Raw genomic sequence first — 22,071 nt, 5'->3', positions numbered from 1 at the left:
TCGTTCCTTGAACGTTCCTTGCTCCTGCTCTCACCAAAACCAAAGCAGTAAACAGCCATCTTACCTGCCTTCTCCATTACATCCCTTCCTACACGTTTTTCTCCCTTTCCTTCGCCCACTGGGATCTCCCAAGAGTTTGAATAACTCAGGTAGATAAAAAATTCCTGCCAGACCTAGGAAAAAACTAGTTATTTTTTTCAACCCAAAGGGGAGAACAGAAAGAATCCACCTTTTTTCCTTTCTGCATCAAAGCAAGGCCACAAGTTGACAGTCTTCACCAGCGTGGGTATGGCTTTACTCCAGCCTCACATAACGGCCTCTGCAGGATCTGCAGCTAGCCACACGACCAGCCCACAGACTTACTGTAGTAAGATTTTAATATTTTAAATATATTTTTGGACACACAGGCAATCAGACTTAGGGCCTTAGAACACGAGCACCACTTCTTGGGAACCCAAGTTGTCACCTGCGCTTCCAGAAGGGCCAAGGTTCGGGTCCAAAGGCCCTGAATACACAAGAACTTTTCTTTTTGTATCAAACCCATAGCAAAGCGTAGATGAATAAAAAACAGCTAAGAGCCTGAAGAAGCCTCAGCTATCCAAGCGCACATCAAAGCCTAGCAGCCCTTTCTAACTTGGCTGAGAGGTGGCAACAGCTTTCATTACATCTTCAAAGCACCCCAAAACAATGCCCGTTTCTCTGCTAACCTTTATAATGACTATCTTACCCTATCCTAGCTGCTTATTTTTTCCTTTCACGGGTTTTCAAGCCGTTCCAAAGCATTCAGATGACAACACGTGAAGCAGAGCACGAGGCAGCAGGCCCCGCTCCTCACACACCCCCTCCCGGAGCACGTCCATGTTCCCTCCTTGCGGGCCCGACTCGAAGCCTTCCCTTCCCACCTCTGCTCCTTCAGGAGAAATCCTCCACTTCAAACACCGAGATCTGTGGTTATGGATGTTGGCTTTCATTTATTTTTGGAGGCTGTTATTCTATTCTTGGTCACTGCAACCTCAGACTTTCAAATGCTGCTTTTTCATGGGTCCTGAATGTATTTTTTTGAGGTATTTCTAGACCCACAGCAAACAACTTACTGAATAAATGCATAAATACGAAGGGGGATGCAAAATTATACTTAGATCATCATGATGAAGCACTATTTTAAAATTCATTAGGTCCAATTCCTTACCAGACAGAAACAAATGACTAGCCATTTCTATCAAGGTAGATATCTGCTATTAGGGTTATATTGAGGTTTTTTCTTTCATTTTGGCCTGGCATCCACAAGTTTTAATGGAAATACAGTACTGTAAGTAGGTCTGTATCTAAATTGTTAAAAACTGACTGGAACTTTGTGATAAAACGCCACGCTCCCAGCCGAGAGCTGAGCACAGCGCAGGCACCTTGGCCAAACACAGCCGGGTCTTCCACCCGCTGCCTCCAGCAACCATTAAATACCTCCCAGAAAGCCAGAGGAGTCACTGCACTCTGCTCCCTTCACCAAACTCAACACCCGAAACTACTGTGAAAATCAAAGGGGAAGGACGTTGCTGTAAAAGCGCCAGATATTACAATTTGAAGTGATAGCTCCGTTTCAGTCAAAACTAAGCAACAAACAAGAGAGACAGCCCTCACCTTACTGCAAATCACACACCCAAGCAGTAACGCATGAGGGAAGGTAGGCTTCTAAATGCCATTAGTCGCTTGCCAACCTGACATCGGCGAAGCTAATCTAGAGCTAAAAAAGCTTGAAGATTGCTGTTTTCATCCTCCTCTGCGATGTATTTACTAACTTTTTTCCAAATGTGATTTTTTTTTTAAATCACAGTCTCCTACAAGCAAAATACAAGAGATCGTATCCAGGAATAACACTTTCTAATTTTAATCCAACAGACCAAAGACTTTGAAATTTGCGGTTTAAAACCAGGTGCCTGCCCACAGCTGGGGGACGTGCCAAGTCTGCCATCCCCAGCGCTCACTCCCGTCCTCCTGCCGGCACCAGACAGAGCAGTTCTCCCCGTACATCGTTTCCTGTAGCCAAACTCCACCAAGGCAGACCGAGGGAATAAATCCCACATCACACCAGGCAAGCCCCGGGGAGCCACCAGGGCGAGAAATGAAAGGCAACTAAAAAAACCCACGTTACATCAAATTCCCTGGGCAAAAATATGTCCAAGGAAGTCTGAACGCCTAGCCCACGGTTGCAGCGTATTTAAATTAAATGTCCTTTCATTGTTAAAATTGTTAAAGGTGTTATTCCTAAATTAAATATCCTTTTGTTTTATCCTTCACATGCCTGTCATGCAACACACAAGTTCTGCCCGTAAAGCGTTGGTTTGGCCAACGGCCTGCCTGTGCCGGCCGCTGGCAGCTCAGCCTCCAGAGCTCGCACCGGGTGAGCCTCCACCACGTACAATTACCTCAATTGCAGTTTCTGATCCACTGGAGGGGACTTTTCTCCCGTGTATTACACTTGTCGCAACGTGGACAGAACCTGCTTTTTTGCCCAAATGGTATTTAGGTCTCCAAAACCAAAGTCATCCATCCCATAAGACTTTCCAAGCCATTTCAGTACCGAATGCTGCTCGCACGCAGTAGGAAAGCCTGCTGTGAGACCTTATGCTCCTGGCCCACGTAATTCTGGTTCCTTTATTTTCCAACAAATAAAAGGCAACGCAGAGCTCAGAAGCCTCTAAATGCAAAAGAATATCTTTAAGAGGCACGTTGCTAACACAGCTTTTCAGCACAACAATGCATAATTGTACCTGTCTTTTCCTCGTTAGCTTCTGTGATAATCACGGCACCTGAAGAGCCACCACAAGGGACAGATGGGATGAAGTCTGAGAAGCAGGGAAAGGACAGAGCAGGGATGGCACAGCAGGGCCTGGGCAAGAACTGGGCAGCTCCTGTGCGTACAGAGCAGCCGCCCCCATACACACAAGTCCCCCAAAGCCGCAGGAAGGTCTGCGGCATCACAGTGGAGACCGCAGCCCCCGGCGCGCCAGGAGCGCGCTCTCAGCACCTGAAAAGCCAACAGGTTGTATCAGTGAATCAGCACGAGCTGCTCCCCCTCTTACTCCAGATGTAAACCCCTCCTGCTCCCGGGGCAGCCCTCCGCGGGCTGCTGAGCTGCCTCCGGCCGTGGCTCCCAGCCTCGGCTCGCTCCAGGCAAGCAGGCTCCCACCACAATTATTTTGGGCAATCTGTACCTTCTCCCCTCCGCCCCAACACCACAAACACCTCCCCCTGCTGCGTTCGATATTGCTCCTGAGGTGAAAGTACGGCCCAGGAGGAAATATTTCTCATAGTTCCTTGGCAGAAAGGGAGCGAACCAGGAGCTGAACTGGAGACAGGGAGGTCACAAAGGCACCACACCGAAGGGTCGTGGTGCCATCACCCCGCTCTTGTGCCGCTCGGCTCACCTGCGGATGCAAGCAGGGATTTCGACTTAAAAACAATTTTCAAAATAATAACAATTATTTAGCTCGCACTATACATGCTGCTAAGGCTATAGCAATCAGAATTGGAAAAGTTACAGAGGTTGAACCAGGTGGCACGTGGTTTCCACAGCTCCACTTTTAATCCAAATAAACGCTCATTAACAACAAAATAGGAAATAGATTAACTGCTTCTTCACACACACCCCCAAGCAACAACACACAACCAAATTCCAGCCTTGATAGGTGTGTAAAAAAACCACCAATCATCAGAATAAGGAGCGTAACGTTGCCTCTTCCATTCATCCTCCCTGTGGCCGCGAAGCAAGCTTTGTAGGAAACCCACTGAGCTGCCAAGGGAGGCCTCTGGAAACGCAGCTTCCAGGGGATTTTCTTGGTCTGGAATCCACAAAAGCAGCACAGGAATCCTCCTGCAGCCCTACCAGGGCACATGCACAAGAAACTCTGCTTAAGAAGTCCCAGCTTCTAGAAGCTTTTACAGGAACTTCCAGATGTGTCTATTTTCAAGGCTTTTTCCCTGGCCTCATTCCCACCTGTGACAATCGTGAGCGTAGCCAAAAATTCCTCTCGCATCGCAGGAGTACGTGCAAAAGAGGGCCAAAAACAGACAAAGAGCACTCGCTAGACAGCCCCACAGAACTGCTGCAAGTGAAATTGCAGCTTTTCTCAGAAGCGTGTTACGGCTTTTCTTCTCTGCTAGGAGAACGGTTGCAGCCTCGAAGCACAGAGCGAAAACTGGGCAACGCTGTGTTTAAAGGGAAACGACGCCAGTGAAAAGTTGGTTTTATCAGCTGCTCCTGGCTGAGAAGCCGGTAAAAGGAGAGGTAATAGTTTGTTTTTACTAACGATTGGAATTGTGCAAATAGACTTTGGCAAAATCACTCGGGAGACTCTAGAGAGACCTCACCCACAGCTGATATAAGTGACTCCGGGAAACCTTTCCGTGGTCCCGGAAACCACTACTATTGACTTGTGTCACCGTCGTTATTTCACAAGTCGGCTCAGATTCTCTGCAAAATTAGCACAGCACCTCACAGAGACCCGTACCAGAGAAGGACACGCGCAGTGCAGGATCCCAGCAATGACTTAGCACATACTCTATCCCACACTGCAAAAGGCACGACTGAACGACAGACGCTGGATAAATATCAGTATTAAATTCCGTTTTCCATGGGAAAGAAAGCACGAGGATATCCTTTCAGACTTCACTACCGCTGCGCATTATGCAACAACAAGAAGCTCCAGGAAAGCCATGACTGCAGAGCGCTCTGCTTTGCCCGATGCTCAGTACTTCACAGTTTTCTGCTTTATTCTGTGTTAAGCCCACGATACAAGGAGAGGTAGCACAGCTGTTAGTTCAAACTGCCAGAATTTCTGACATACAAAACCAAAACTGACACACGAAATGCGCTACTCAGATTTTTAACTTATATTACCCGTGTTCAGGAAAAAAAAAAGAAAAAGAAAGAACCCAAAGTGACTGGTTTCTATTCAACCACATGGAAATAAATCATTCCTGGGACGTTATCGAGCCCTTACAGAAGTCCCCAGCAGAGCTTCCCATGCACCCTGACGCACGCCAGGTTGCCGTGAGCAGTCAGCATCGCACACAAGCAGCTCGGCATCACAGCCACGAGTTCAGGCCACAGAGTGGCCCGGGCAAGGGAAATGGGGAAATGGGGGACACTTCCTTACAGCCGGGCACTCCTCCACAGCAGCGTGCACAACTGGTAAGGTTCCAAGCTTTTTTTCCCCCCTTCAATTTCTTCATCAATAACTGATAAACAGAAAAGAGTAACTGTTAAATAAAAGACTCAGCTAATACTTAATACATCCTTTTATCCATGAACGTAAAAAACAACTGATAAACATAATAAAATCCTTCAATACTTTGTATCTTCTCCTGTTCTCAAGCGTATCTTGCCTTTCCATCTGAAATGAAGTGGAAAGCATTCAATTTTACTTGACAATAAGTATTAAAGTTCTTCTCACGAGCTCCTGGTCAAGCTACCGGTGCCACCGCAGCTTCTGCTGCGTTAGGACCATTAGGCACCTCCGCTGCTGAAGGAACCTACGAAAAAAAGCTGGCTGTATTTACTTTCCTGCCTTCTTAACCTACGCGTTATCAGCCCTGCCACAGCCGAGAGATTCCCCCTTGCTTTACGGCTCCCTTGGACGTCTTCCTGTTAGCGACTCCTCCGTCCCCCCACGCCTGGCAGGGTCCTCGGCGCGGCGGTGCAGGGGGACAGCTCGCTATCTGCCGACCCACCTTGCTGCGCCGCATCCGGCGACTTTTATCTGCGCAGGACAGCTGCGTTCTCCCCGTTTGAAGCGAAATGTCAGTCTTCGCTACTGCACCCAGGCTTACAGCGCTAACGATGCCTCGCCGCTTTGAAGAAACAACTCAAAGCCTAATTAAAAATTCAGATTCGGTCTCCTACGCGCCGCCGTCCTCCCCGCGCTTCCACCAGGACCTCTCTGGATCTATTGAAATGTTTCATGCTAGAAATAAATAAAAAAAAGAATCCAAGTGGAACAGGATGAAAAACTGCTGCAGTCTCGGGCTTTCACAGAGCCTTGAAAAAGGCTGGCGGAGCTGGATTCAAACCAAGACATAATCATGTAAACCAGATGAGATTTTACTCCACTGATTTCTACCCTGTAATTATTACTAAAGCGAGCACTACTGCCAAATTGCAAGAAGGATCTACTCAAACATTTATCAGCCTTCCTTATTTTTTTTCCCCTTTTGTATTTCAATTTCACAAGCTGGAATCAACCTGAAAATAAAAGGAAAAAAAAACAGAAGCTGTTTTCCGTGCTGTCATTTGGTCGAGGGCTCTAAATTGTCCGCAGATGCCCAGGTTTCGGATCCGGTGCTTGAGGACTCGCAGTGTTTTACACCACTTGCTGCACAAGAACTTCCCAGTCACCCACAGATTTATTTACAAATGCTTATAGAAATTAGAGGGGCAGTGTATGAAACCCCTATTTCAGGGGTGGAGAACCAAGGCTCTGGTATTTCGACTGGTCTGCAGTGCAGCTTGAAATGGGATTTCTCTCTGCCAAGCTGTAAATCCACTGTCACTAACCAGAAGAGCATCCCACTAGAAAAAAAAATATATTTGTACTCTGCCAGTGTTCTCTTTCAAAGAGATTAAACAAGCAGACAGTTCTTGTGACTCTTTGCCATCACCCAGAAATCTTCAAAGAACGTGGATTTTTCAGAAGGAAGGTGTCACCTCATCCTCCCCGCAGGAACCCCGGGACACCTCCGCGTTGCTGCACCGTTCTGGTCCGCGTTCAGTCTGTGTGTCTTGAAGAACATGCGGCTGGGCGAGGTATTAGCAAAATAAACAGAACACATTTGCCAGTCAGGCTGCAGAAGCACGCACTACGCTGTTCATTATTTTTACATGTCCCTACGTCATCTGAGCAAGTATTAATATAAAAACAAAAACAGAGCAACAAAACCCACCACATCATGGAAAAAAATGGGCAGCAAGCGGCTATCTTCACAGTCAAAACCCATTTATTTCTTCCAACCAACAGGCGATGAGAAAGGGCCCTGCTTCCTTCACGGAGTGAGCGTAAAGGATTCAGATGGCAGAGCTGTCTTCAGAAATATTCAAGGCCCTCTGGGCCTATAACTTTTGTTACTATCTGGCTAGAAACATCGGCGTGTATCTTGAAAGTTATAAACGCACTTAACAGTGCTTTTCATCTTCAAAGCGTTGCTTAATCCTTTCAACTCTCACCGAAAGCATTATATCCCCATTTTGTAGGCGGAGATGCTCCCTTGCCCAACGCTACCAAGAAAGCGCGGTTCAATAGTTCTCACCTTGTGCGCCCCGTGCCGCTCAGAGGGTTAACTCCTGCCAAAACCAAAACAAAACGCTCGCAAAAGTTCCCACTTACTCTTTTCCTGCCTTCACCTCCCGGCCGAAGAATTTCGGTTGGCTCAAGCAGCGACCTACTCGGTAATTTCAACTGAGTCACAGAGCCCCGGCTAAGCCTGGCCAGGTAACGGAGCCAAGGGAAATACCACTGGCAGACGAGGTCACGACACAGCCCCCATTTTTGCTGTAGTTTTAGCATAAGGAGGTGCTCAGTTTGTAGTTACCGCTGAAGTCTGCCACCAAACTGAAATCTGTTCCCGATAACTACAGGGCCACCATCCCCACGCGCTCTCACTAACCAAAAAGAGGATAACGGTTATACGTAATTTCAGGTACCGTACCTGCGTCCTGCTGCTGGTGCACGACCCCGTTTCTTTGCGTGGTTCTCTCCCAACACCCCGACAGGATCCTGCCCCCGGGGCGAAGCCAGCAGAGCCCGAGCCCCTCACAGCGGCGCCTTTCCCCGCTCCAGCCCCACCAAAGCTGGGGGGCACGCACCAGTAAGGCATCTTGCCACAAAGACATCTTCCTTTGGATTTCATTTCCCAGGCACTGGAGTACTTCAGTACGGGCAGTTACAAACAATAACGCTGTATCTTAAAACGGCAAACGTCTTCTGCACTGCTACGTCGCGTCCATCCACCCGCACGCCAAGCGGAGGCTTCTCCTCCTGCCTTTGTCACCGCACAGCAAGGAAAGAAAGGCTGCGGGGTGGCTGCTTCTGGTTAGACTGGGAGCAGCGCTGATGAATTTTGGGGGAAACTTAACCAGATCACCCCGGGCAGAAAGACGGGCACACATTTGCACATACACCAACCCACGCTACGATGCACGAAAGGAAACACACGCGGCGTTCAAACACGGCACCGTCACTGAGTGCGGCTCTTGCAGAACAGCCCTGCAGAGCAGGAACAGCAATAAATAGGTGCCGGAGAGAAGTCAGGCTATTGATGGACGGCACGGACCGCATCTCTTTCCCAGGAGCAGCACCGAGACCTGTAACACCCAGCAGAGGCAGCAGCCCGCACACCTCCAGCCCAGCGGCACACGAGGGCTCCCACCCGGCGAACACCGTGCGACACCTCGCTGCCACACCGCTGCCCCGCGGTTCTGCACCCTCAGCTGCTCCACGCAGCCCCAGCGAGGAACAAATTCACACGTGCAACCGGAGCACTCGCAGGTATGAGAAAAAGCATTGCTTAGAAGCACCAGTCAGACACTCAGCAGGCGTCTATAAATAGCTGAGACGCGAGTGCCAAAAACAATTGTCAGGGCGATGCTGGCATCAGAAATCTCTCATCCTCCTTCTTCCCGTGGCTTCAGCCGGTATCACAACGCCGATGTACACGCATCTTGTTCCTCCCAACGGGGCAAAGTAATGCGATTAGGTTAAAAACACCAAGCTCGTCTTACTGCTGCACTAATTACATGAAGTTCTGGTAAAGGAGAATGCAGGACAGGAAGGAGACACTGCGCAGACGAGACGGATCTTGTTTATAGCGCTGACTGCTGCTCCAGCAGAAATCCAGTGTATTCTCCAACTCCCAGCTTCCATACTTGTTACACCCTGCCCTTCTTCACAGGCATGTAAGGCTCAGAAATTTGGGGGTTCTCCTCTTACCTCTTCCACTTGCTCCTCTAACGCCTCCTCTGTAGGCTCCCCCTCGTCCTCCCTTCCCTCGCTTATGGAGGCTCCTTTTACAGTTTTCTCTTTTCCCAGACTCTTCCCTGAGCTCAGACACACCCCAACCACCCTCTCACCTTCCCTCTCTTTAAGTAAGCATTTCCACCTGCTCCGCCACCCACTGGACGTTTCCTCCCCGACTCAGACCTACCCTTCCTCCACAGCCCTCTCCCCCACGCAGGTCCCGTTCCAGCGGCTGGTGACACTCCTCCTGCCTATCACTGGGACACGCGGAGCGGGAGCTGCAACCGAGAAGGACCAAAGCGTGACGGCAGGGTGCAAGAGCAGCGTTCGGTCCTGCCGCTTCCCCCTCTGCGACGTATAGGATTGAATAAAACCACAGCTGCCAAGTGTTTGGATATTAACCTTCCTTCTCACTACCACAGCCACCTGTCTCCTACCTCCCCAAAACATCTCCCCCAGTTTCATCCTGCAATTATCGATGTCTCCCACCTCTGCCCCCTCACTCCCTTTGCCCTATGCAGCCACAAGCACCAACCACCCGTTGTCCCCGTGGCTCCCCACCGACTTTGGACCTGCCTCCAAAACCAGGGCAACACCCATCAGTTTAGATCCAATTAAAGCACAAAAGCCCTCTCCCTTCTTCCGAAATCCCACCAGCATTCCTTATGCCTGGGCAGAGCACCCGCTTGTGCTCCGATGGTTTCCACGCTCACCACCAGCCCCACACAAGCGGAGGACAGGGGAACTCCGCGCCAGCTCCACCCGGCCCCGTCTGGGCAGGCTTAGGCAAATTCTACCCTCAAATCAAGTACGAACCACGGGCTGCAGTGACACATGTCATAACATTTTTTGTTCTACTGCGGGAGGTCAGCAAAGAAGCTTCTAAAATCGGGGGAGGTTCGTTTCCACCGGTTTTTAATCTTAAACAGCTGTAATAATGTTACAGGAGGGAGCACAGGACAGGCTGCACGTTAGCTTGATGGGAGTTCAGGCAGCCAAAATATTAAGCTTACAAAAATAGAGCTCGGTATGAAAAGGGTTTTCAGAGTTTAACTACCAGTTTCACCGCATTACATTACTTTGGGGCCTTAAATAGCCAAGTAATAGTAAATAAGGCTTTCTAACGTTATTTGCATCCCCGTGCACCAGCACCCAGCTGGTTCCCTGGCCAGGACAAGCGACTCTCAGGGAGATGGGGCTCTCCCTCATCCCTGCAAGGCGCGGTGTGCACGGTACCCACGTATATTGCTGTGCAAGTTGCTTTTTTTAAAGCCAATATGCACTGAAGATGATCATATTAAGGTGTTTTTAATAGTTGATTTTCTTTAAAACACGCCAGGCCACATTTAGCAATACAATTACACTGCCTTACTTCCCACCACCCGGCACCCCAGCATTAAAGGATTACGCTCCTATCTTTTGAGGAGAAATACGTCCGTGGGGATGCACAGGGTGTGAAAAAAGCGACTCTCCTGAGCTGGGTACAGCAATAACCTCCCCCGTTAAGCGAAGCCGTCTCAACCCGCGTCTTCCCAGCCTCGAGGACAAGAGCGGCGTTCCCTCAGCGTTTCCCTGGACAAAACGCGGCCCGGGGAGGCCGCCCCACACAAAGATGCTTCGGAGGTGACAGGACGGGGCCAGTTCGGAGCAGATAAAAGGCCATTTGGGTAGAGACCCCCGCTGACCGCATCAAAGCTTCTCCCTTTCAGCGCGGGAGGCTTTTCAAACTGAATTCGCTCCCCCCACGGCAGGGGCTGCCCGGGGGCCGGCGTGTGGGGCCGCGGGGAGCGACCCGCGGGGCTCGGCCCCTTCTTTTTGGGGCCGCGGAAACGCAGCGGGGACGGCGGCGAAGCAGCCCCCGGCGGCCCGGGGCCGCACAAAGGGAGGGAAAGTTCGCAAAGAAGGGAAAGGAGCAGGCGAAGAGGGAAGAGAAAGGGAGAAAAGGGGCAGCGCGGGGATCGGCGGGGAGGCGCGTGGGAGGGCGGCGGGGCAGGAGAAGCGGGGCCGGCCGGGCCGTACCTGCATGGTGACGACCCCCAGCTCCTCGGCGGCCAGTTTCCTCATCTGCGCCGCCACAACTTGCGCTTCCTCCAGGATGGCGAACTCCGCCTCGGCGGCGCCCAGCCCGCACAGCAGCGCCAGGCACACGAGGCCCAGCGGCCCCCGGCCCCGCGGGCTGCGGCGGCGGCGGCCCCGGGCGGCTGAGGCGGCTGCGGTGGAGGCGGCCTCCTCCCGCCGCCCTCCGCCCCGCGCCATGCTGCCGCGGCGGGAGGGCAACTTCCCCCCGGGCCGGGGGGCTCGCTAGAGCCGCGGGGCGGCCGCCATGAGGGGGAAAGGGACGGCGAAGGGGACGGCGGCGCCGCTGCCCGGCCGGCTGCGGGGAACCCTGCGCGCCGCGGCCCCGCCGCTGAGGGAGAGCGGCGGCGGAGAGCCGCAAACCGCGGAGCAGGGGAGGAGCGGCAGCGGCGGGGCCGGCAGCGGAGTGGCGGCGGGGAGAAGGAGGCGGCCGGGGGCAGCGCGGGGCCGGGCCGGGCCGGGCCCCTTCTCCCCTCCCCGCTCCTCCCCTCGGCCGCCGCCTCCCGCCCGCCCGCGCCGCCTGAGGAGGCCGCGGGGAGCGCGCTGAGGGGCCGCGACCTGGGAAGGCGGCACCCTTTGTTATTCGCCTTTTATTTGGTTGTTTTAAAGCAGCCCTCCTCCCCGTGTCAGCGCCGGGCAGCCCAGCCCAGGAGGCCGAACGCCAGGCGCTGCGGCACCCTCCAGGCTTAGCTCCGTTAACACCCCTGACAGAAAACCTCGAGGGTCTGCGCTGTTTTTAAACGCATCTGACCTGCAGCGCCCAAGTGGCCCCGGTACACGCTCAGATAACTTTTCCTAAGAGCCCGTTGTGTCCTGCAGCAGAAATTCCACAAGTTAACGATTCATCACCACCCACCACCAGACCCGGTGCTCTCATGCTCTTACTCGTGCCGTGCCTCGTGTAAGCCGTGTGACTGCCCCTTAGCGCATGCTGCCGGCTCCTGGTGTATGGAGTACAATCAATACAGCCTCAATATTATTTCCCATAATCACAGAATCTCAGAACGGTTTGCGTTGGGAGGGACCTCAAAGCCCATCCAGCGCGCCCAGCCCAGCCCAGAGGCCAGTGGCCTCGTTGAGCAACTCCTTGGGATGGGGCGTCCACAGCTTCTCTGGGCACAAAAGATCCTATTTTCTAGAAATCGAGTTTCTACCATCTTTAACAGTTGTTTTGTTGGCTTCTCTCAGGCAGCTTTAACACAGCAATTCCCAGGCCCTCTTTGTGTAGGGCTGGAGCTGGGTCAGACCCAAAACTCTGCTCCCATGGGTGCCTCCCTGCACCAGGTTCCCCTGCCACCAGGCTTCTACGGGATTCAGCAACCCCCTTTCGTTTGGATTTAATAAATGGAATATAATTCTCACTATACAAATGCTGTATCAGTTTATCCTTGGCTTTCGTCCTTCTAGGTGATTTATGGGTCTAAAATATTTTTTTTCACTTGTCCTGAGCAGGAATTATGGTTTAGGACTAAACCAAAATGACGCCTCTCAAAGCTGCTGTAATCGCTATCTTTTATTTCCATTGCTAAAGTAGCATTAGCTACCTGAAAGACAAGGAATTTTCTTTCCATCATGCTGAAGCTCTTGGACTTCTGTTGGAATATTTTCCCTGGGCCCAAGAGATAGAGAGAGTGAGCCAAATTCGCTCTTAGCACCAGTCATTTTCATATTACATTTTATGTTTTTTTTATTAGATTCACTAGTGGGGGACGCAAAGGTTTTAAATTATAGTGAAAAGCCAAGTGGTTTTCGAATATCTTGGCTTCGCTACCCACTTTTATTTTTTATTTCATTTCTGGCCCTAGCTGCTTGTTTGAAAAGAAAAATCCATCTCTGTAAACTTTGTTATATAAAAAATTATCCCATCAAGGCTACAGCTGGAGCTAAGTCAGTAGCTAGCTGCATTAGCAGCACCACGGACTCTCCAGCTATCCAAGGCACCAAATTCATGCTCCTGATCCTGAAATCCAACATTCATGCTACAAATAGTCTTTTTTTTTTTTTTTTTAACAAACTAACCTCAGGAAATGAATGAGGCAATTGTCCTTCTGCTTCCAGAGCCCCAGGATCCTACTTACGGCAAGGTAACCAACTGAACAGGTTTTGCATTTTCATACACAACCTAACCTAATTCACCCTGCAGCCCTCGAGGCAAATCTGGGCTGCTCCCGAGTTCCCGTCTGCTCCGTGGCAGCGTCGCTGCCTCCCAGCCTGGCCGCCCAGTTCACAGCACAGCCGTGTGCATCCCGTACCCATCACGGTCCCACTTCTAGATTAGCTTTCACACATCTGAAGTTTTAAAGAAAAATAGGAAACAACTCCCTCCAAAATACCGAGGGAAAGCGCCAGGGGGGGCGGGATAAGAATATGATATCTAAAAAAACCTTTGCTATTCAAATTGCGTGATCGTTGGAGTCACAGGACATCAGCCAAAACTGCCAACGCAGACAACCTGATGCTCCAGCAGTCTCTCAAGCCAGGCTGGTCTCTATGCATTTATGTGGTTACACAGCTGTGGATTAAATCCGCCTCCTTTTGCCTTAGAATAAGCCTTGGAGAAGAGGGACATGGCCTTGTTGGTGCAGTAGTGTCATGGCATGGCCAGAAGAGGAGTCCCAGAGAGCAGGAGACTGGATGGGGAAGAAACAGATGCAATCAGGTCTATGCTGTGCTACCAGCATTCAGGCATAAATAATTTAGCCATTCAGATTTGCAAAAATGAGGCCATGCTAGAAAAAAAAAATGTCCTTTTTCTAAACAGCAAGGAAAAAATGAACACAGAGTTTAAGTGCTGGGGTATGGGAAGAAGAGGAACATATGTCAGGTATAAATCCCGGAGCCATGGTGGGAGTAAGCATTCTCCTGAGAGCAGCGTGAGCAGATAGGTTAGCGTATGCCAGGAGGGGTAACAAAACAAGTGCTGGTACATGTGATAACACCAATGAAAAGCCCTATTTCTGTAGCATATTATTAAAAATGTACTGAGCCAAGGTTTGTTAACTGAATATATCTCTCTGTAGTGATCATGACTTTGTTGATGTATCTTCTGAAGTTCCTTTACTGATAAATATTTAATTTATATTTTCAAAACTGTAATCAAGCTATATATACAAGTACGGATCTGTAAGAGTACAGTGTTCTCCTCTGTAGAAAAAAGCAATGTCCTTAGCTTGCTGCACTTGCTTCACTTTGTAGCAAGTCCCTGCACTCTCCTAGCAAGTCAGGAGCATTATATGTTGGAAAGGCATGGTCTAATCTCTGGAAAATCTCCTTGAAAGTGGCACTTCTTGGTGATACTGATCTTCACACCTGCAAGCAATACAACACACACTCCAAAAATTGAAAGGCAGGCAGAATGTTCGTCTGGCAGCCCCATGCTTCCTGCCTGATCCTCTCTCCCGGTCCATAGCCCTTTTTGGATGGTTCAGCCTGCAAGCTGCATCCCGCAAAAGCAGCGGGATGTTGGTCACTCACCAAGGAGCTGGGAAAGTATTTGTGCCTCTCCTTTCTGACCTTGAAGCAAAGACTAAATTGAATCTTTTTGTATAAATCTGGCTTAAAATAGAGAAAATTTAAGTTTTTTATGAGGTTACTGTTTTTTGATTTTCTGCTATCTACCTTTTCTATCTCCCAATTTATGTGCTTTTACTCGCTTGTCTGATTCCTTTTCTACTTGTCTTCTAACCTGAGTAAGTTGTATACAGCTAAGTCAGAAGAGCTTACTTTGCTCATTTTGATTTTCATGTTTAGTTTCACACCCCTCCCGGTATGTTTTTAAATATTTTCTGCTCTGGAAGTTGTATCTCTGTGTTACGTTTTGATACAGTTCTTACCCTCTCCATAAGTTTGATCTTTGCTTCCTGGTGAGAGTTACTTCTGAACATACCGACATGCTAGGATCAAGCCAAAAGCGGCATCTCTTACTCTTTGATTTAGCAGGGAAGATTGCAAGTAGTAATTGATTATTGCATCTTAAATCTGCTTCTCGAAACCTAGTTTCTGTTTATGCAGATTGCAAACTGTGTTATACATCAGAAAGAACTGTCCCTGGAACATCCTTCGTTAATTTCTGACTGGGAGAACATTTGTATACCTGTCCTTGTATCTACACTCCTTATACTCGCCTATTTTCAGATGTATCATGTGGAAGGGCCAATAAGGCTGTAAACTCCAAGATTTATCTCATAGCCAGTGCAGCCTCTGCCCACCTAATCTGTCATTCCCCTATGGATTACAACCAGTAAAGAAAATGGAAAAAATGCCTTGCACTCCTCCCGCCCCAGCCTGGGTCTGTAAGTGTGCCTGTGAGAGCGTTCTTTCCATAACACCATCATCACCAGATAATATTTTTAATGAAAACCATCACGTTATGTAGTTTCTAAGTGTGTGGTGTGGGATTTCAAAGTGAGCATTGTGCCCAGCTGTACAGCTCGGGACGGAAAAAGCCTGATGCTAGCAGCATAGCTAGATCACAGCATGACTGGTGTGGTCTCCTTTCAGGTCAACTAGCCTTTTACTAAATTTTAACTAAAAGGTGATGTAAGGAAGAAAATCCCTGCTGTGGAAGGAGGATGGCAGAAAGACAGGGTGGGATGGAAGCTAGAAGCTGATGGAAGGGGCCTGAGGTGCTGGGTACCTGTTCCTGCTGGCCCAACCTCTGGCTGAGAGTCTCTCCTAACTCTGTCAGCCCAATATCCTCGGCATTTGTCTCCTGTACCCCAAGCCTGGAGCCAGCCCTGACCTGATCAGTAATCTTAAATCACTGAGGAAGAGGTCAGTTAATGTTCTACATCAGCTGTACATCTCTATATATGTACATAAGTATATGTGCTTCACTTTATGTTTCAAAAATACAGCTGGTGAAGCGTCTTCAGTAATAGGGGTATAAAACATCCCATCACAGAATAGTTGTGATATACATACTTATATAGAGATATACACTATATATATGTGTGTGTATAGCACAGGTACTGCATATATGTAATACCTGGGATAACCTCTTTCAGTGACGTGGCACCCAGTTCATGAGGCAGCTCCGCTAAGGAATGATGTGGTTGACCAGATGGTAACCCTGGCAAATTGTGAATGAGAGTCAGGTGGCATTTGAAACGTGTTCAAAGAATTCTTGGAATATCAGTGGTTCTGTCCTGAATCAAGACCGTGTGAATTATTATCATTTCTCATGCTTATGGATAAAAGGATGTGCCCATGCTGTGAAATAAAGGATGCTGATTTTCTAATTCACATTTCTTGATATCTTCATTCTTCCGTGGTTGTTCTCATTCTGTATCATTTTTTATCTACACACATCTAATGGAAAGATCAAACACGCTTAGGAAGACACTGTTTATGAGATTATTGCTGAAATCAGAATATTGTGTCACTTGCACTTTTTTATACTTTTACAATAATTTGAAAAATATTTCTAAAAATGGCAGCAGATGCCTTCTCTGTTTTTATAAACTTGTTCCCGATTTCAGTATCAACTTGCACCAGCAGTACCCTGGCTTGGAGTGAGTGCACATTTGCCTCAGCAGCACATGCTAGGTTAGACCCACAGGAACCACGCATGAACCTTCACAAGGCTAAAACAGCTATTGGAATAACCAGTCCTGGGTATCCAAGAGTACAGGGTCGGACCTCTCATTACATTCAGCATCAGACTTCTTACTGATCGTGAGAAAAATATAAGCCTCTTCCTTAGTTATGAAAATCGCTGGCTTTCTTTATGCTGTGAGATTCCTGCCAGTTCCAGGCAAAGCCTTAATTCTGCACCAATTTCCACAGCACCCAGTGAGGGGACCGATGATTCTGGTTTTCCATTAAAACCCAAATTTTAATTTCCATTAAAATGAAATGAAATAAAATGGAGTTTAAAGAAATCTGAAATTCCAAGTGAGTTATTGCTGTTTGGAAGGTGGTTGGTGCAGGGCTGCGTGAGCCACCAGCGCAGCCAGTGCCATCGGCCCTGCAGGGTGAGGACGGTCACGCAGACTGCGGGGTGCTGGGGACAAGGACGTGTCCAGCTGCTCTGCGACCTCTGTGGTCACTACTTGGGTTTCCTACAGTCCACACATCGAGGGCAGTCGCTTCCACCCTTGGAGCTGCCAGACTCCAGTAAAGACTCACTGATTATACACAAGACATAGCTTTTCAGAGACTTGTAATTTGGCTAAATCAGGCTAGATTTTCAAAGGTGTATCAGATGGCATGCTGTTGGCCAGTGTGGCAAAACTTAAACAACCTCAGCTTTTTTCTTTTCAAGGAAACAACTTTGTTTATAGTTTTCTATAACTTCAGTCTTGGAAATGGCTGAACCCTTCAGCATGAATATCTTGGAGCCTACAGCAAAAAAAATAGCTAGGAGCTTTCCAGCGCAAATAGAAAAAAAGCTCTGAAAACCTGGATCTTATCCCTGAGAAATGGCAGGCAGCCTTGGGAACAGGCACTGCTACTGGCAATATTTGTAATAATTCTGATAGGCTAATCTCTTTATCTTCCCTCTGCATCTCCTCTTTTATCTTCGTGTTGATGTCATGGAACTTGTGGCACCAAAACATTTCTTCTTTTCTTTTTCCTTTGGCTTCACTCTCAAAATTAAAATCATCTCATTTTTGTTATTTGAAATAAAGTAAAAAATACCGGGGCGCCTTCCATGCGCTCCCAGCCTCCCGTCTTGTGACAAGGTGCAGATTCCTCTCTCTTGCCTGGGGGCCGTGTCTTGCCACGGGATCGAACACGAGCACAGCAGTGCCCACCACGCAGTTATTCCCTGACTGGCAATGAACCCAGCACGTACTGGGGGGGTGGTGTAAAAGGTGATTTTTTTTTTTAGGGCAGAAGAGTATGACCTCCCACAGGACCAAAAGAGTGTCACTTTGTCACAGGGAGATGAGTTGGACGGAAGCATTTGTGGCGGCGACAGGGAGAACGTGAGAGCCGTCCATCTCTCTCCTGTCCCTTGGGAAACAGAATACACCTCAGCTGTCCCTGTAGTGGGGATTCCTTGAGATCCCCGAGCCGAGTCCCCCCCGAAGTGCTGAGCTGGCACTTTACACACGGTTCTGCACTGCTATTAATATCGCCGGCACCTAGGGCCCAGCCGCATGCGAGGCAGGCTTGTAGGCCGAAGTCATAACTTCTGCTGGGCCTGCTGACAGGGCTTGATGGGGCACTTTGTAAACACGGGCTGACAAGATCTTTGCTCCCAGGAACACGCTCGCTAATTAGGCAAAGGACCAAGCGTGCTCCTGGGAGCAGAGCGGAGTTTAAATCTCTCAGCACCAGCACCTGAACAAAACCTGAGAATGGTTGCAAGCAGGGATTGCCATCGCTTGAATTTCTGAAATAGCTTGAAAGTTCTGAAATAGAAATCAATAGCTTGATTTCTGAAAGGTTCCACCAGCCTTTCTGGACCAGGGATGCAGGCAGTCATGGATCAGGTACCTGAGGGGCATTTTTGTCGTTTGGGATCGTGCATTCAGCAGGACACAGGTATTTCTCCATCTCTCAGCCATATCCTGGGAAGTCCTTTCTGAAGTTACGGCAGGATGGAGCTCCACTCACAGCACTGAGTGACAGCCCTCTCCGTGCAGCACCATCACCCCTCCAGCCAACACATCCACTACCGGGTACGTCCCTCAGCAGCAAGGACTCCAAGCCTGGCCGCTGGGCTCTGCTCCTCCCCTCTGGATTTTACATCCAACAACTATGGATAAAAATACAATCCCGAGAATGAAGGCCAAAATCCAGGGCTCTTTTCTGCCTCATGAACACCCTCGTCTGTGGCCTGGAGTCATCCCCTCCCCGTGCTCCTGCTCTGCCCCAAAACATCTGGCCCTCCTTAGCGCTTAGCAGCAGGGCTGCGAGGGCATCCTCACCCACACCGCCTGTGCTCCAGGAACACCTTGAGCTGGTTACAGGCTCTGAAATTAGGCAGTCAGTAAGTGGAATTTTCTTTTATTGCATTTTAGGAATACCTAATGTGCACCTAAGTAAATGCCTAAATTACACCATCTGTAAGTAGTTACATTTTCACTGCAACCAGTGGTTTGGAATCTGGCCACTCTTAGGGCCTACAGAAGTAACAGAAACGCGTATTCTGGTTTGAATATCAGCATCTCACAAGATCTGAATGAAAAGGTAGAATTTGCATTCTTCTGGGGAAAGTTATCAGAAAGAATCAGTGTCAGACTGTGCACAAATACCAAAATTAAGAAACTCAGTGTAATTGTCTTCTTTGTCATTATTTTTCAGAGTGAAAAATTTCTTTTGTCAGATTTTTAACTACTATTTTATGATCTCTTTTCTTTAAGTCCCTCCAAAAAGTACCCCCTATAATCTCACCTCACTACCATGATATATATGACTTTTTTTTTTCTTAGTAGAATTTATTCTTGTAAAATCTTAGACCTTAGTCATCACTGCAAATAGCCAGTATCCCATGGGCAGGATTGTAAACTCTAGAGTCAGGATATAGTCAGGATCATATTTTAACTTAGTTATTAATTTTGCTACCAGTAACAAGGAGAGAAATATAGATTTGACAATACAGACTGCAGTGCACCTGAATTGGCAGTTTGTAATGTTACAAGACAAAGAAAAAAATATTTTTCTTTAAAAGATTTTTCATTTTAATGGAAAATAGCAAATAATGACACACTTACTTTGAACTTTGCGGTTTTTGATCAATCAGCTGGAGAAGTCTGCCTGCACTGAAGAAAATAAAGAACCCATCAGAGAGAATGGTTTTTAATTCTGCATTCAGAATATAACCATGTATTCTAAACTACTTAGCCTACGTGTTCATTAAACAGCTTGTTTACAGCCTAGTTAAATAACAGTCAAAACATGCACCTCTGGTATGAGTCCAGAGGATCCAGTCACTTATCTGCTGTTAAAGGATTTTTGCGGAAAAAGCCAATAAATGTCACTGTCAATGTTGACGACAGATTGCACGTACAGAAACTCTCTTCTAAAATTCGAAATGTGATTAGATTAGATGTTGCTTTTGGTACTGTAGCTAATGAAGAAGCAGGGGGACGAGTGATTTCTGAACACCTGATTAGCATCGAGCTACTCTGTGCCTCCACAGGTTTTTTTGGCTTGCTCTTTGTCCATTGCTATTTCTTCTTTGTTACAGCAAGTACCAACACAAAGCTCCAATCCTGCCACTATTTTATTGTATTTAAAGTACACCGATACTCATCTGAAATTCTCCTCTAACCTAAAGTTAGACACATACATCAGCCATTATACGTTTAAAGCCTGAGTTATTATCTTAAAGATAGTCTTTTAAAATGAAATATATAGGAATACAATGAAATTGTGTATATTCTGTGAAAACTAAAACCTCAGACTACATTGCCTCATAAAAAAATCATAAAAAACTGTACTTACTTTTTTCCTATGATACACAAGATTTGCTGAAGAAATCTTTTTGAAGACTGAAACAGGTATGCCATTTTTTAAATGGAAAGCCAAGAGGGCAAGATGCAAAATCAGCTCGTTCATATTGCTTCCTTGTCATCAGTGATGTAAAATTCTAGTTTCATGGAAACAAGGAGTTAAATAAAAATAAAATTTTAATGTTTATTTTATGTAGCTAAAATAAATTTCAAACTGGGAGAAAGAATATTTCTGCCTTTGAAGTTCAGCAATATTCTGTTAAGCAACCAGGATCTGTATAGCTAATATTTCATTTCTTTCCTAAATCCATTCTCTGCTCATTCTTTTAATTTAATTATTGACATAATAATCAGAATGCAATTTGATAAATATTTCCAGATATTTCCGCACTGCACAACGCATACAGTCTAGACTTAATTAAAAAACAAAGAGTGAAAAATCCCAGCTGGTTTTCTTTTTCTTCTTCCATCAACAGGATTAGAATACTTATCAGTTGGGCTCTGCCTGCTGATTCTTATCGCAGACTTCAGCTCCCCCACCTAATGAACAGCTGAAATGTGGTAAAGCAATAGACCTTTATTTTCCAGTTATTCATGCCCTTAATATGAAGGCTGAATCTAGCTCACCTGAAATGCCTCTTGTTGGGCGACTGAATGAAACGTCAGAGAGCGTTATTTGCAGTCCTCCTTACGAGTGAAGATGAAAGTAGGGTCAGAGGGCAGATGAGAATGATAACATTTTAAAAGGTTCATTTAGTAGATTGGCCAGTAGCAACAAATGTAATAAATAATGTAATCATAGCTTGACTTTGCTCATAATTTCTCCCTATGTTGGCAGGTTTGGAAAGTACACAGTCAAGACAGCACGGTCAGTCTGGAGGTGTTTGAAGGCCCTGGAGGATATCCTATTCGAAGGGAAAAGGGGAGATCATCATTAAAGAAAGACAAAAATCTGGCAAAGACACTTTTTTTAAAGGAGAAAAACAAACATTTGTAATGAATCCTTTGTTAGCATGTCACTGAACTCATCTAAAGATTTTTCATGGTTTCACTGCAGCAGGACATTCAAAAAATGTGATATAAGGATAGATAGCTACGTAGTAATGAGATCGCAGCTCTGCAGGAAATACTGCAGTGGTTCTTGTCTATTCCAGGCGCTGTTAGCCTTCCTGGGAGGGAATCCATATAGGTATACAGGCTCAGAGTGGCCTGCAATCAGCAGAACATCAATCATCTTTAATGCAAGTGGCAAGACTTGGTCTTGGAGCGCTGCAGCCATGGATGCCTTATGGGAACCACAGCATCTAGAACGGCTGGGGGTTTGTCTCAATCCCCACTTGAAACACCAGTGTATTTCATGATGGGAGCGTCTGATGAGTGCTACATAAGGCGATGTTCTCCATACATCCATGGAGGTGATCTTCACCCTTACCAAAAGGCAATGTCTAATGTCCAATTGCTTTAGTATGAGTTGTTATAGAACGGGCATTTTCAGTATGCCTAACTCTACCTAATAGCAAATTAATAGGAAAATAATATTACTGCATTGTGGAAACTGGTGGAGAATTTCCACAAAGCCTCTT

General features: G+C 47.5%; 1 protein-coding gene and 1 long non-coding RNA gene across 6 annotated transcripts in view; both read right to left on the bottom strand.

Annotated features, from left to right (window-relative positions):
* Positions 1-11,521, bottom strand: part of CACHD1 (cache domain containing 1) — a 102,794-nt gene extending 91,273 nt beyond the window's left edge. The window contains exon 1 of one of the 2 annotated variants that reach the window (XM_048062248.2): positions 11,025-11,521. In XM_048062248.2, the coding sequence (XP_047918205.1) occupies positions 11,025-11,261 (237 nt within the window). In that variant the 5' untranslated portion in view covers positions 11,262-11,521. The remainder of the gene's footprint in view (positions 1-11,024) is intronic. The other variant, XM_048062250.2, reaches the window with a different exon arrangement.
* A 1,050-nt stretch (positions 11,522-12,571) lies between these two features.
* The window catches only part of LOC106033101 (uncharacterized), a 50,163-nt gene continuing 40,663 nt past the window's right edge, over positions 12,572-22,071 (bottom strand). The window contains exons 11-15 of one of the 4 annotated variants that reach the window (XR_010833110.1): positions 21,116-21,393; positions 20,481-20,625; positions 20,142-20,307; positions 19,748-19,795; positions 12,572-13,711 (exon numbers count right to left, since the gene is read on the bottom strand). This is a non-coding gene — a long non-coding RNA (uncharacterized lncRNA). Of the gene's footprint in view, positions 13,712-14,142; positions 14,391-19,747; positions 19,796-20,141; positions 20,308-20,480; positions 20,626-21,115; positions 21,394-22,071 lie in introns of those variants that run through there. The other 3 variants (XR_010833111.1, XR_010833108.1, XR_010833109.1) reach the window with 3 other exon arrangements.

The sequence above is a fragment of the Anser cygnoides genome, chromosome 8 (genome assembly GCF_040182565.1).
Source record: "Anser cygnoides isolate HZ-2024a breed goose chromosome 8, Taihu_goose_T2T_genome, whole genome shotgun sequence".
Lineage (NCBI taxonomy): Eukaryota > Metazoa > Chordata > Aves > Anseriformes > Anatidae > Anser > Anser cygnoides.
This window is presented reverse-complemented; position numbering and strand designations above follow the sequence as displayed.